The 15,821-nt window shown below is 37.9% G+C and overlaps 1 gene segment (V, D, J or C); it reads right to left on the bottom strand.

The window, feature by feature from the left end:
* Positions 1-11,530: 11,530 nt before the first annotated feature.
* On the bottom strand, positions 11,531-14,174 carry LOC119799840. The segment is given in 3 exon segments: positions 11,531-11,589; positions 13,628-13,954; positions 14,129-14,174. Coding segments are annotated over 3 exon segments (432 nt in total).
* Positions 14,175-15,821: the final 1,647 nt, after the last annotated feature.

Here is a 15,821-nt window from a genome sequence, read left to right as displayed (position 1 = left end):
CTTTCAACAGGCTCCGCCTCTCACAAACACTTTGTCTAAAGGTAGCTTTGATGTAGGAAGCACTTCCCCATTTTGCCCAAATTCATTATCACTGAAAGTGCAGACACTGAAAATCAGAAATCCCTTTATTGTAATTGTACCAATATACAGTGATGGTGGAAATGTGAGCTCATCTAGCCACCAAGAATGTCATTGTGGATTTTCGGAAATATAGAAATAAAGGGAAAAAAAGGAAAAAAAGATAAGAGCATGAAAGAGAAAAGAAATGAAAAAAAGAAACAAAAGGAAATAAGGAAAGAAAAGAAAAGGAAAGAAGAAAAAAGAAAAAAATAAGAAAGACTAATGATCCATTTAAGACCAGGAATAGGTGTTTATCCAGGAGAACTGAGGTCAGCATATAAGAGAGACACCTTCATATGCATGTTCATGACAGCACCATTCACTATTGCCAAGATGCAGACGCAGCCTAGGTACCACCTGTCAACTGATGAATGCAGAAATTACTGTACCTGAAATAACAGAGTAATATTCAGCCACAAGGAATAATGAACTGGCGCCATCTGTAGAAGAAAGGTGGTATTGAAGGACACCATGTAAAGCAAAATAAAGCAGACATATAGAGACAAGTAACGCATATGTGTTCTCATATGTGAAAACTAATAAAAAGAAGGAAAAGGGAAACTAAAGATGATCTGAAAATAGAAGTTATACAAATGAGTAAGGGAGATGGGACATAGGAAGAGAGAGGACAACAGAGGGGGAGGCAAGATGACTATGAGGAAATCACTGCAAATGCATATACTAAAATTTTACAACAAACCCACTGTCATGTACAATTATTGTGTGCTGATTATTATGGCAATTATATGATTAAAGGAAGGATAAATTTAAATTTTTCTTCATTCTAGAAGCTTACACACACACACACACACACACACACATATAAAAAGTTAAAATGCATTTATGCTGGGTCAAGAATACATCTATCAGATACCACGGGCTAACAAATAAAAATGCCTAAACCAGGAATGGGTTACCTCTTCTGGTGTTTGAATTAGTTTCCTTTCTATTGGTAACATAAATAAATATAATGACCAGAAGCAACTGAGGAAGGAAATGATTTATTTGGTTTACATTTCTGATCATATTCCATCACTGAAGTAAGTCAGTCAGGAATTTAAGCTGGAACAGTGGTAAGAAACATACATGAAAGCTATTTACTGGCTTGCTCCTTGCTGGCTTGCTCATCTTGTTTTGGTTGCTGTTTCTATTTTATTTTATTTTATCTTAAACTTTTTATTTATTTTACATACCAGTCACAGTTTCCACTCCCTTATCTCCTCCCATTCCCTCCCCCAATTCCATTTTATACCCTTCCCATCAACTCAGAAATGGTAAGGTCTCCCCATAGGGAGTCAACAAAGCCTGGCATATCAAGTTGAAGAAGGATCAAGCCCTCCCCCCCTCCCCGCATCAAGGCTGAGCAAAGCATCCTACCATAATGATTGGTTTCCAAAACGCCAGATTATGTACCAGGAGCAGATCCTGGTCCCATTGTTAGGGGCCACAAAAACAGAACAAGCTACACAGCTGTCACCCACATGCAGAAGTCCTAGGTCAGTCACACGCAAGCTCCCTATAGAACCCAGAACCTTCTCCCCAGACATGATATTGTCCACAAAGGGGCTGGGGCCTCCCATATAAATTGTTAATGAAGAAAATGCCACAAACCTGCCCACAAAGAAGTATGGCAAATAACATCATTTGACTGAAGTTCCTTCCTCCTGGGAATCTCTAGTTTGTGTCAAGCTGACAAGAATTAACCACAACTGACCCCTTGTCAACTTGACACATAGAACAGTGTTATTTAACCATGATCTTCCCTTTCTTGTTGATTTCCAAGACCTCATTTTAGTATCACAATATAAACCATAGTACAACTTTTAAATAGCCAATTTTTCTCATTTACACAAATGGAGTAGCAGTCTTCTGTTAAAAATATGACCTCATGAAATTTGCTGACAAATGGATATAACTAGTAAAAAAGACCATCCTGAGTGAGGAAACCCACACCCATAAAGACAAACATGGTATGTACTCATTTATAAGTGGGTATTAGCAATAAAGTAAATGATAATCATGCTAGAATCCACAGACCTAGAGAAGCTATGTAACAAGGAAGAATCAAGGTGGTACCTATGAACCTCAGAGTGAAGAGGAAATAGAATAGACATTGCCAGTGGAGAGATGGAGGAATCCAGAGGAGGGTTTGGGATGGGAACAAGATAAATCACGTGGAGGGAGGATGGAAGGAGAGAGTACTTAGAAAGACAAATGACATCTGGAGGAGGGTATCTCTGAGATGAGTTAGAGACCTAGCACAATGGAAACTCTCAGGATTCTATGAGGGTGACTCTAGCAATGGGGGATACATACAGAACTCTAACTGTCCATCTCTTTTAATCACACAAGACTTCCAGTGAAGGGATTGGGAGACCAATCGAGCCACAAGACCTTCGACCTACAATTTATCCTGCTTCAAGGAATAAAGGTGGCACAGAAATTGTGGAGGTGGCCAATTAATATTGGTCCAGCTTGAAACCTGTACTATGAGAGGGAGGCATCCCTGACACTGTCTGAAGGGCCACAGCCCAGGAGTTTAATAGCCCACAGACTGGGATATACCCAAATGGGACTGGCAAAAAAATCAATAAAATGATTCCTAATGATATTCTGTGGTACTCATAGATTGGTGCCTAGCCCAATTGTCGTCAGAGAGGCTTCACCCAGCTACTGATGGAAACAGACAGAAACCCACAGCCGAACATTAGATGGAGCTTGGGGACTACTACAAAAGTTGCCAAGTTGGGTTTCTAGATTGAAAACATTGCCAAGTTGGGTTTCCAGATTGTCATGAAGCCCTGACCTCCCCAGACAATAGCTTTCTGTGTCCTGAATGTTAGGAGATAATTCCCAGAAGATTTTCCTAAGTTTAGCTAATCCCTTATTCATTAAAGCTGACTTGGAAGCACCAACTCTTCAGGATCTATTGGCTCAATAAAACAAAAGATTCATTTCCATAGATTCTTAATTCAAAATATCTCATTACAGTCTTGATAGCAGTTTTTGCTACTCCCTTATACTTCCTAGCCAAGCATCCATTGTCTGTGCATTTCATAACATTATGTTCTAACATTTCAGAGGAGTTCATTTAGGTCTTTTCTAGCCTAAAGTTCAAGAATGCTTCCACAATCTTCCCCAAAAGCAACATGGTCAGGTTCACTACAGCAACCCCTCATGCTGTTAATATCAAATTCTGTTTAAATTGTGTCTGCTGCTGTGATAAAACTCTGACCTAAAACAACTTGGGGAATAAAGGGTTTTTTGTATCTTGCCAGGTTACCATCAATCACTGACAGAAGTCAGGACAGGAACTTAAGCAGAGAAACTGGAGGAACGTGGATTAATTGCTCACAGTCCACAGGCTGCTCAAATTGATTTCTAATACAGCCAAGGACCACCTACCCAGGATGGTACTTCCCAAAGTGGGCTGGGCTCTCACATATCAAGCATGAAGGAAATGCCTTCATAAAATGCTCACATGACAATCTGGTGGAAATAATTCCTCAACTTGTGTTACCTCTTCCTTAACATCTCAGTGTGCACTTATTTGACAAAAAAAAAAAAAACAAAAATAACAACAACAAAAAAAAAACACAGAACACCCACCATTATTGGCTAGTGTAGTCCCACAGGCAACCCCTGTTGAACATTATAGGACATTAAAAATGCTCTTGGTTGCCCTCCATAATTTGATACTAACCACCTATTGCTGAAGATATCACATATCTGCATCATAGAACATGAATAAAGTAAGCTAGTATGTACCTTGAAACTTCATTCCTACTAGATGGCTTCCATATTGCTGGAATGTGTTATGCATGCTACCAGGGAGAAAAATAATTGTCTGTCTCACCCAGCTGTGAACACTGTGAGTCCAAATAAGAACTGGCCTGGAAAGAGATGCCCACCTATGCAGTAGTTGCACAAAAATCTTTTTGTAGCAACTGGTTTGTATCAACCAACCAGTCTCTGATAATACTCCATAAGGTGACACCCATACCTGACACCATTATAAAGTGAAGAATCTCTGGTTAAATATATCATATGTCCTAGGAGAGAATTCACTACTAGTACTCTGACAAATGGACACAGTATGAATCCAACTCCTAGTGACAGCATTTACACATAGATTAATGGAAATCTCAACCCTCATTAGAGAAATTAACACTAACACTGTGCTTCTTATCAGCCAATATGCAGAGAATAAGGGGCAGTGGAATTGCTGGCCCTAATAGGATATCTATATCAAATAGCTGATTTCTCCTCCCAAGATTTGGGGTTCAGTGGGGAAGAAAGAACAGAAAGTGTGCTGGAGTCAGCAGTGGTGAAGAGCTACAAGGAAATGATGTTTTCTGGATCCATCAGGGAGGCTGCACATAAGAAGCCACAGTTTTGTGGTAGTTTTTACAAGGCCTGTGCAAGCTTAAGTCAGACAAAACCATGGCATAGACAGGTGGGGTGAGCATCAATACACCAAATACACCAAGTACTCTTGACCTTGTAGGCCCAGAACATTCGAGTTTTACTGCAAATATTAATAAGCTATATCAAGACACACAATGAATATAATATTCCACTATGACATAAGGTGATGAACAAGTAAAGCATAGAGAATATATGCTCCATTCACTTAAGAGAACATCAATTTTATTATAATTGTCCATGCTTCCATGACCTTAAAAATGATAGATTTGAATTAATTGAAATTTAATAATATCTTTATAAAATAAAGACCAGGTCAGCTAAAAGTATTTAAAAATAATACCATGTAAAATAAAACAGAAGTTAGTAGAGTGATCTACTCTGGAAAGGCTTTGATCTTTAGATGGGTGAGAGAGGACAGAAAACATTCTGTAACCTGCACAGGACACACACCTTCAGGAATGCAGCATTTTTGGCTGCTCTCATCTTGAAACTTGAAAAAGAATTTTGTATCTTTTTAATTCCATAGATATGTAATTCCATAGATAAAATACAAATATTAAAATCAGTTTGGCTTTATATGTTAATATTAGCATATAAATTGATACATTGAGGTATCAAGTCCTGTTAATAAAACAGAATCTGCTAAAGCAGAGAGTCTCTGTAGTATAAATAATAGGAGTTGGAAGACCATGAGGAAGCTACAGCACAGAGAGGATTATATTATATATGTGGTGTCATTAGAGGTCCAATCACAGTCCAACAGCAGGCAATGATCCACTTTCCAGTCTCCAAAAAGGACTTAATATGTTGTTCAGTCAGAAGATTGCACCTTCGAGACTCTGGTTTGGCTGTCTTCATGTATAAATTGGCCATGATGCTTACACCTGTAATTCAAGCACTTGAGGTTGGAGGCAGGAAGATCAGACATAGAAAGAAAGACATGACAAGAGAGAGAGGGGGAAAAGAAGAAGAAGAAGAAGAAGAAGAGGAAGAAGTAGAAGAAGAAGAAGAAGAAGAAGAAGAAGAAGAAGAAGAGAAGAAGAAGAAGAAGAAGGAGAAGAAGAAGAAACAAAATTCTATCTGAACAGATTATACTTCAGCATCCTAGGGATTTTTTGTTCCTTTTTTTAACATTTCAGTGTCTTCTCTCTTTCCTTTACTCCCTTTAAACAGACATCTATCCCACACATATGCTACATTCATCATCTGTGGAGAATACATTCCATGATGTCCTTCAGCACCAAATCACAAATAGTGATGAACCACACATCCATTTTCTCCTGTACATATATATGTATCTCTGAAAAGTTTTAACCCTTTTACTGAAATGAAGAACATGTGCCTTTTCTTTTGAATATCTAAATTGCAGCACTGATGGGAAACCTCTTTCAGCCAATGGCCTTTGAGAGGCTGGACAACATTGAGGCCTGGCTTTGGATACCAAAAAGCTATGGTCCTGCCTGATTGCCCCTCTTCTTCTGGAGTCACACCCGGATGTTGAACCCCATTCCTATTTCCATACTGTGATCTGTGAGTTACCTTTTAATAAAGAAAATCTTAATGTACCCTATTCATTCAGAGCTAGTGTGTGATTTTTTTTTTTACTCACGTCATCTGTCACACCAATATGGGAATGAGTTCATGCTTACTGGGACCGCACTTTTGGTTCACCAGCCCAGGCACCCCTGTGGTGCTCCCAGTTCACAAGCCAGGTATATTCCTGCTCAAGGCTCATGACCCCCACACCTCTGCCTCTCCAGCTGGTAATCACTGTGGTGTTTCTTCTGCCAGCATGGAATACACAGTTCACGACTCATGACTGATGGAAAGATTTGGGCTTTCTCATTATTCTGGACACCAACTTTCGGGAATCACTTTGATTGTCCTTAATAACTGCTCTTAATTGTTATACAAAGCATATTTATTAGTAGGCAACAGAGCAGAACAAGAGCAAACAATCCTGGAGAAGCTGACAAGAGCTTCTCTGCCATGTCCCTCCATCATGCAGCTGCAACCGCAACACCTGCTGGCCAGTAAAGATTATTATACCTACTCCAATTCACTGTAATTGGCTACAACAGGTAAAATTTGAAAATTAATAATTACTGACAATATAACAATTCAGGAATTTAAAAACCATACTGATTACACTATGGATGGCATTTTGCAAGGCTTATGTGATTTTCCTTATACATTAATTTATTTTATTTTGGGAATTAGCTTTCTTTTTTATATTATATTGTTAAGAAAATGGTTTGATAACAGAGTCAAGAATAAGGCATTTTTTTTAGAAATGATACAGTCTTTACAGACTAGTAATGAACAGCTATTTGAAATAATTAATAGTACTGAAAAGGGTAACATTAATTTGACAGACAAGATCCAATCAATGTTTAAAGGTACTGAAACATTATCTTAAAGAATTCATGCTTTTAAATTTAACAATCAGAATATTTTGAAAAGTTGTGATAGATTAACAGATAAGGTATCTCTCTAGGAAGGCAATATGCACAGCATCAAAATTATGACCAAGAATGAGACATTATCTTTACTGGACAAATTACATACCTAGGAAGAATCAATGAGGGCATTAGAACAAAACAATGGACAGGAGATTCAGAATTTAAAAAACGTAGTAATAAAAATATTTGAAAAGATTAAGGAAATTATTGAATTTAATGATCTGAGAGGGAAGGTACAAGGACAGGATTTAGCCTTGTCAGTGCATGCCAGCTCTGGGATGACTTACCCAAAGTTTCAGCCGACCATCTGGTAATACCCTCTGAGAAGCCATATGATTTAGGAACGTCTTCTATCTATCTGTTGCTTTCATTGGTTAATTAATAAAGAAAAGTGCTTGGCCTGATAGGTCAGAACATAGGTAGGTGGGGAAGACAGAACAGAATTTTGGAAGGAAGAAAGCAGAGTCAGGCAGACACCATGAAGCTCTGACCTAGGATGGACATAGGTTAGAATCTTCCTGGTAAGGCACCATCTCATGGAGCTACACATAATAATAGAAATGGGTTAATCAAGATGTGAGAGTTAGCCAGTAAGAGGCTAGAGCTAATGGACCAGGCAGTGTTTAAATGAATACAGTTTCCGTGTAATTATTTTGGGTAAAGCTAGCCGGTGGCTGGGAGCTGGGCGGCAGGAAGCGACCAGTAGCTCCTTCTACAGCCATATGGCACAAAATACCCTAAAATAGTCAAAGAATATACATGGCAACCTATAGGTATGAGTGATCTAAATGAAATTAAGCAAATAATAGAATCTTTTGGCCTGCATTCACCATTTGATAGGGAAATGATGAAAACATGGGCTTCAAGCAATAAGGCTTTCCCATTCAGTTGGCTTCAGTTAATCTCAACAATTCTACAAAATGGACCCCAGCTGCTATGAAGAAGCAAATATTTGAACAAAAGAGAAAAGAAAAAGGATTCAAGGCTTCCCAGGATCAAATTCTTGGTGAGGCTCATTACTCTCATCCTTAAGACCAGGCTCTCTACAATGAACACACCTTGTCCTTTTGTACCACAACAGCTTTAAATGCTTGGGACAGGATTCAGGAACTAAGATAGAGAATTTAAACATACATTAGCGTTAAATGGGGCCAGAGAGAATACTTTAGTGACTTTTTATGAAGATTAACTAAGGCTATACAAGTACAAGAAACAGACCCAGAAGCTAGATATGAACTTATTGAATCTCTGACTTTTGAAAATACCAACTTAGAATGCAAAAGAGATCCTCTTACCTTTGAAGATCATAGTAGCACTAGTAGGTGAATGGATCTTTCATAAAATGAATGTTGAGACATTTGACTTTAGTCATATAGTCATATAGTCATATAGTCATAAGGCTTGCGGCAGGGTTCTGTTCTTGTTGTTTCAGGAAAATACACATATTCAAAAAGTCAAGAGACCCTGGATGTTTGGATACCTAAAGAGAAAAAAAATAACTATCCAGGAAGGATCACCAAGCTAAGAGCAATATGACTTATGAGGATACATCATATGATGGTAAAAGTTCACTATACATAAAAACACACACATACACACACACACACACACACACACACACACACACACACACATATGGTTTTAGAGTTTGACAGTTGCTATCCTTCTCTAAATCCAAGCATGTTGTTAAAAGAAAAAATTCAGAATTTTCCTCTCATGTCAGGAGCCATCTTGTTTGGGAGAGATAAAAAGAAAGATTTTAGGAAATATTTTGCTATTCTCCATACCTATTTTGTCTATATCATATCTTTTTTGTATATATGTCTATATGAATAATATGTTTTGCACAATGAACAGTAGATTTTCCTGTAGTAATCTTTGAAATTTTCTAGAAGATATGGTTCCACCACAATTACTCCACCTGGTTGATATGACTACTAATAGAGCTATTTTAAAACCCTATCAACTATTAAGAGACTACTTGCAATTATAACAGACAGTAATCTGGAAATTTAACTATAATTTTCTTTAACAGGATTCCATAGAAAGAACATTGCCCCTATGATAGCTAGAAGTATTCTAGAAGATGATGCCCCCTCTCCAAAAGAAGTTTGTCCTTAGGGATAAGGACATCATTTAGGGGTTGATTATAACTGGTATAGGGTTGAGGGTTGGGGTGGAAATTATGAAGGCTCAGAGATCTCCTTGGAAAAAACAAACAGGGAAATTGAATGGGATAATAAGTAGATTAGTGTTAGCTTACTCATACTAATAATAATAATGGTGATTAATAGTGTGAATACTTTTGAGCTGTTATTTATGAACAATTTACATTGGTATAAATTCTTGTATATTTAACAAGTTCAAATTATATTTGTTATATTGAATATGCTCCTATTTCTGTTTACAATATTTGTACACCTATGTAAAGTTAGTTGTCAGATTGTATGCATGCATGTTTCTCCCTCCATTTAAGACATTTTGTATATTGGATATAAATTTGGGGATATATTTGTCATATTGCATTATATATTTCTACCTCAATCAAGATATTTATACATTGTTTACACTTTTAGGTCATTGTTCTCATTTATTCACAGTTGTTTAAAGATTGGTTAATAATCTAATATGAAATCTTAGTTTTTAAGTTATATAGGTATTGTTTTGTAGATAAATAGCCATTCATGCTTGTAATACTTATAGTTAGACTAATCAGGTTCTTTGGATACATAGAGATTGTATCCTACATAGATAGGTAATCTCCAACCACTTCAAAGAACTGTAGAATAGGTCATTTAAATAACCTAGGTTTCTGTTGATGTGAGACACGATTTTTCCTTACAGCAGTGATCTATTCCTGAGAGAATGTTGAGCACCGAAGACACTCCACTTGGAGCTTGTTTTTTTTTCTTGGAAAAACTGACCTTTGGGCAAGGAACTCCCCATGCTTTGACCACTGAAAAAATGCATGGCATCTGGACTGGACAAGCAGGATACAAGAAAAACTACTGTCATACCTTGTCAAGACAGGGTAAGACAGTTTGAAATTTTTCCTGCCTCTGAAAATGGTCTGTCAGTTACTCTAGGCCTTAGCCAAAGTTGGTTGCTTCAATATTGCAAATAAGACTTGTGTGATTGTCCAGGATTGTCCAGGAAGCCAGTTGTCTCTGTCATTTACTGCACAAGTTGGAAACTACTTAATTACTCCTACCACCTACTCAAGTAATATTATCTCTTTATCAAGCCTTCAATGGGGCTGAAAATTAGACAGTAGTAGTTACTTTCCTCTTATGATTTACTTAAGCCATTTCTAGCACAAGACTTAGACTCTTTAGGATAGAATGATTATTGAAATATTTAACATATATCCATCCATTGTTTAATATTGTTTAAGCTGGTTGTAATTCTAATTTTTATTCTTGATATCTGTTCTTATCGTATATAGTTTTGTATTAGGTTTGGAGCTCTCTTATTTAGACAAAAGGGGGAGGTGATGGGGAACCTCCTTCAGCCAATGTCCTTTGAGAGGCTGGACTACATTGAGGCATGTCTTTTGATACCAAAAATCCTTAGTTCTGCCCATTCACCTCTCTTCTTTCTGCCAGCCACACCTGGATGTTGGACCCCATTCCTATTTCTTCTCTGTAATACATAAGTTCCCTTTTAATAAAGAAACACCTTAATATACCCTATTCTGGGCTAGTGTGGGATTTTTTTTTCCTTGCATCACACAGCACTATGATACCTGAAGAGTCATTCTGAGGACTCAGAGGGTTGCTCAGTGAAAACAGACCATAAGTTCATGGACAGCCAAGAGATGCCAGACAAAAATGCTCACAGTTACTGGTGGGGATCTCTGATACTACTAGAAAGAATAGGTGGTTTAAAATGAACAGGCTACTTATTTCCCAAGATCTTATTTGATATTAAAATGTCAAATGATTGAGAACTAAAAAAGTTAAACAAGATGGGCTGCAGTCCTATGTATTTGCTGAGTGCCTAACTGCCTTCTGTGTGGGCAGTTCTCAGGTATCTTTCATGACACACAATGTTCTGATCTTCTTTCTGGAAAGCATCACTCAAGAACAGAAAACAGAAGCCTACAGGGGACACCTGTGTCTCTAGATAAGACAATGAAGAATAGGGTGTAGATACTGCTTCCCAATCCAGCCAGAGAAGATCCTGATGGAGGAGAAGATTGAACTTCAAACCATGAGAAGTGGACAGAACATCTAACATAATTCTAGGCACAAGTTACATAAATGTGACAGGATATTGAATCAAGTGTGGCTGACAAGCTTAGAAATCTACAATAGAGAAGTTAATGTGGCCTAGGTTTTAAAAGACAGAAAGCATCTTCATAGTGTTCACTTGCAAATTCCTATTTGTCAAAACTACGGACCCAGGATAAATAGATATTACATAGGTAAATATAGGCTAGTCAAATATATGCATTTGTTTTGTACTGAAACGTAAGCAACATAGAAGATGATTTACTTAATAAAGCAATTATATATAGATTATTGAGGAGTGTGTCGAGGAGCCACATCTTCATCTGCTCTGAAGTAGCACTGCTCCTCTGTGGACAAATAAGAAAGTCTTCACACTCAACAGTGTCCTGAGGTTAGAAGTCTACATCTTGAAGAAAGAAAGGCATCAAATCTTCCTCTGGTGCATTATTTTTGATATGAAAATGGATTATGTCTATGTTGAGGTCAGCTATAGCATAGTTTCTTCCATGCCTCCTCATGATACCCTATCTTTCTATCATGCCTAAAACTACTCCATTCTGAAGAGTGAGAGAAGCCATTCATAAGACAAAAGGAAAAAAACAATGCTGATTATTTACAACGAAGCTTATAAAATAGGCAAATATTTGGGTTTCACATGAGTTCTATTTTATTGACCCCTTACATAGACTGTGAACATGCAAATTATTAAACCATAAAGTTTATTTTTCTTTCCCTCAATTTTATCTTTTTTTATTTTTTCAATTATAATATAGTCGTATCAGTCCTTCCTTCTAAAACTTCCTATCTTTCTCTCCTTGAACTCTTTAAACTTTATAACCTCTTCTCTCTACAATGGTTGTTATATATTCATATATATGAACATATTTATTGATAAGTACAAATAAGGCCTGCAAATTTATATAATGTTACTTGTATGCATGTTTTCAGGGGTGACCAGTAAGTATTGAATAATCAGTTTGTATGCTCTTCTCTGGGGATAACTATGTCTCTGACTATCAGCATTGCCTAGTTTACAGCAGCTCATGAGGTAGAATTGCTGCTTTCTGTACCTTCTACATGAACCTTAACGTATCTATTGTTTTTTTTTTCAGCTCATGTTTAGATAATCATGTTGGTGAGTCTTCATGTGTATGCCTTCTGACATGCTTAGGAGTCACAATTCCACAGCCAACTTCCTTAACCTCTGGCTCTTATCATATTTTCTCCCCTCTTCTTCAGTGTTTCCTGGGTCTTAAGTACAGGACTTATATTGTAGATCTATCTGTAATGACCAGACTCCACTACTCTGCAGTGTTACTCATTGTGTTTTCTACAATGCTTCCATCTGCTCATAAAGTCATGGATCTTGGAGAAGAGCCTACAACCACCACTTACTAATCCAGCACAGTCACTAACTACACTCTAATCATTTGTCCTTACCACATACGCATTCCTTTGCACAGGGTCTGCTCACTTGGCTCATTTTAGAATGAATCATTCATTTTCTTTTATTGAGTTTTAGGAGTTTTAAGATATTCTCTTTAAGCCTAGTTGAATAAGACACATCTTTGGGCATTTTCTCAATTGATGTTCTCTTTATTTTCTTAAAGATATTAAGATCTCTGTCTAGAAAACTTCAAAGCAATTATGAGTAAAGATAAATATTTGAAAGGGTAACTTAAAATAATAAATTAGAAGATTAAAAACCTTTAATATCCTCAACATCTTCCATAAATTCAATAAAATTGCACTAAAACACCAGGCACCATTTTTTAACTGATGAATTGAATGGAGAACAATGCACTGTGGGTGGCACCATTTTGTGGGAAAGTGACCTGGGTCTTATTAGGAAGCTAGTTAAGTTGGGCCTTGAGGGAGCTAGCAATAGTTTCTCCAGGGCATTTGTTTGAATCTCCTGTTTGAGTTACTGACTGAATTACCACCAATGATGAACTATAAACTGGAAGTGAAAAATAATAAATACTTCCACCTTATAAGTTGCTTTTTCTCAGAGATCTTAATCACAGCAACAGAAAGAAAGCTAGAGCATCCAGCTCTCTGTACATTCTGTATCTTCTATATATTTATGTTCTTGCTGTTGCTACAGTTCATTTTCTCATCATAACCTGGCCCTACACACAACAGGTTACCTGAGATTGGTTCAGTCCTCTCTTCAGCTTCTCTGTTAGTTCTAAAGTGGACATTTATGCATCAGGAAGGAGTGCATATTGAGAATTTAAAGACCTAAATCCTTAACTTACATGGCCAAAAGTTTACCTGAGGTTAAAACTCAAAGCTCTGGCTATACCAAAAAGGGATATTAAGTCAAGCAGATGTTCTATAGTGAAATTCTAATATCTTATGACAGGGGATGGCCACACCCACCCAACTGAAGATTTGTGTGCTGGCTGCAGGTGTGTGTGGAGCACTGTGGATCCACAGCACAGAAATAAGTTCCTGAGTCTGTGCTCTGAGAAGAGGAAATGTGCAAAAAGCTCTGACGTTCCTTACTGACTGTAGTTGAGTTCAGTCTTCCACTCTGCTTTGTTCCAGAAAGATTGGAAAACAGACTGACGAGGTGTCCCCCAGGGCTTTGGTGGAACCACTGCATTTGGTATATATTGTTGGAAAAGTTGCACTGCAGCTCTGCGCTCTCTCCCTCCTGCAGAACCAAGGACACAGGACTCTGCTTCACTTGTTGCCCTTTCACCCCTGAATAGAAAAAGAGAAAGAGACACAGATTAATGTAGTGTCCATAAAACTCTGAACATACTCCCATGCTTTTGAAAAGGTGGGAGCTCTGCAGAACCCCTGAGCTGCTTTCCGACCCCTCCATGTGCTCAACCGAATCCTCTCTGTCTCCTGAATGTGGACAGCCAGACTCACAGCAAACCTGGGTGCACAGCAGCAGAGAGCACAGCAGCCTCTTCATGGTGCTTGTCTGGATGCTGGAGACAGAAGCAAGTAACCAACACCTAGACTGTGGTGTCAGGATGTCTGTTCAAGTGTCCCTCCTCCTTCACCAGTCATCTCCACCCAGGCAGCCTGCCAGGTCAAACACTGCTGAGTTCCCTCCCAGTCATCTGGGCCTGAAGCTCTTACCAAACCAGACCTGGCCGAGAGTCTGGGTGCAGCACAGTGGGAGAGGGTGTGGCATATTTTAGGACGACCCTGAATTTATAGGCAGTGTGGCTGAACTTTGAAGAAAAAGAGGATTTATTTCCTCTTAATGAGAAAATGTCTTAACTGTTTAATAAGTGAGTGGAGAGCGTTAAAAAAAAAAGGAACAACTAAGCAATCATGCCAGGAAACAGTTGAATGTTCTGAGTAAAGAATCTCTATTGGCCAGGCTGTGGTGGTGCATACCCTTAGTCCCAGCACTCAGTAGGCAGAGGCAGGTGGAGTTCTGTGAGTTTGAGGCTAGCCTGGTCTGCAAAGTGAGTTTCAGGAAAGTCATGGTTACACAGGGAAACTGTCTCAAAACACTACCCTAGCCTGAAAAGAACCTTTATTAAGTAAAGAGAGAGGCATTCCAGTCATGCGAAGAAAAAAAAAAAACATCTGTTTTTTAATGATTTCCTAATTTTGGAATAGATAAAATATGTGTTGTGCCAAATACATCATTATAAAATTACCTCATACACTCTAAGGGAAGGAAAATTTTGCTGGACCTCGAAAAAGATTTATTAACATAGCTTATGGTTCCTTAAGACTTCAGGCTGCTCTCCCAGAGTGTACTCAGCCTGTTTATTTAACCTTCTTTTAAAAGAACAGTGCAACAACCAACCTTGCTTGCCATAGGTTCCACTGTAATCAAGTTTTATAACCTAAGTTAATGCATAGCCTTAATCCTAAATTTTGTACACTTCCTGCATATGGGTATGTATGTTATGGTATTTATTGATAGAAACAGCAAACATAGGTGAAACCAATCTTTTAAAATATCTGCCACAATATTAAAGACATTATATAGAGAATGTTTAGTAATGGTTGTTTGCTTATCATCTGGGCCATTTGGTGTCAGTTGGAGTCAATGACTTATTCTTTTGTACAACTCTATTAAAGATTTATGTAAACTCCCTCCATTCCTTTCCCATGTGATGATTTCTTGTGCTATTCAATAAATATATACCAGATCCTTTTGTTGGAGGCAAACCTACACAGATACAGGAACAGACAATACAAGACAGCATTCAGAGGGACACAGATTTAGACTCATACAACAGACAGATACAGATGTAGAACTACGGAAGTCAAGGAAAGGGAGAAGCAGAGAATTCAAATCCAGGCTTGGTCTCAAATTAAACCAAAGGGAGTGATTTTTCTTTTTCTTAAGGTGACACCTAAATATTTTGGGTACTCTGAGGCTACATTAATAAACAAATGTAACGTTTATTTTAATAGGCACTCCCATTATAACAAAGGTGTGGGATAAATTTGTTTGACTGTTAAATGACTGTATAGGAAGGAAGTGGAATGAAGAAGTTAAGATAGGAGTGCTACATGCTGAGTGACAGGGGCAGCAGAGCTGCTGTGCTTTTGCATAAGATGAATGCAGGGGACAATGCACTCGAGTTCA

The sequence above is a fragment of the Arvicola amphibius genome, chromosome 13 (assembly GCF_903992535.2).
Source record: "Arvicola amphibius chromosome 13, mArvAmp1.2, whole genome shotgun sequence".
Lineage (NCBI taxonomy): Eukaryota > Metazoa > Chordata > Mammalia > Rodentia > Cricetidae > Arvicola > Arvicola amphibius.
Note: the sequence above shows the minus strand (reverse complement) of the source record. Positions and strands in the feature narration are given on the sequence as shown.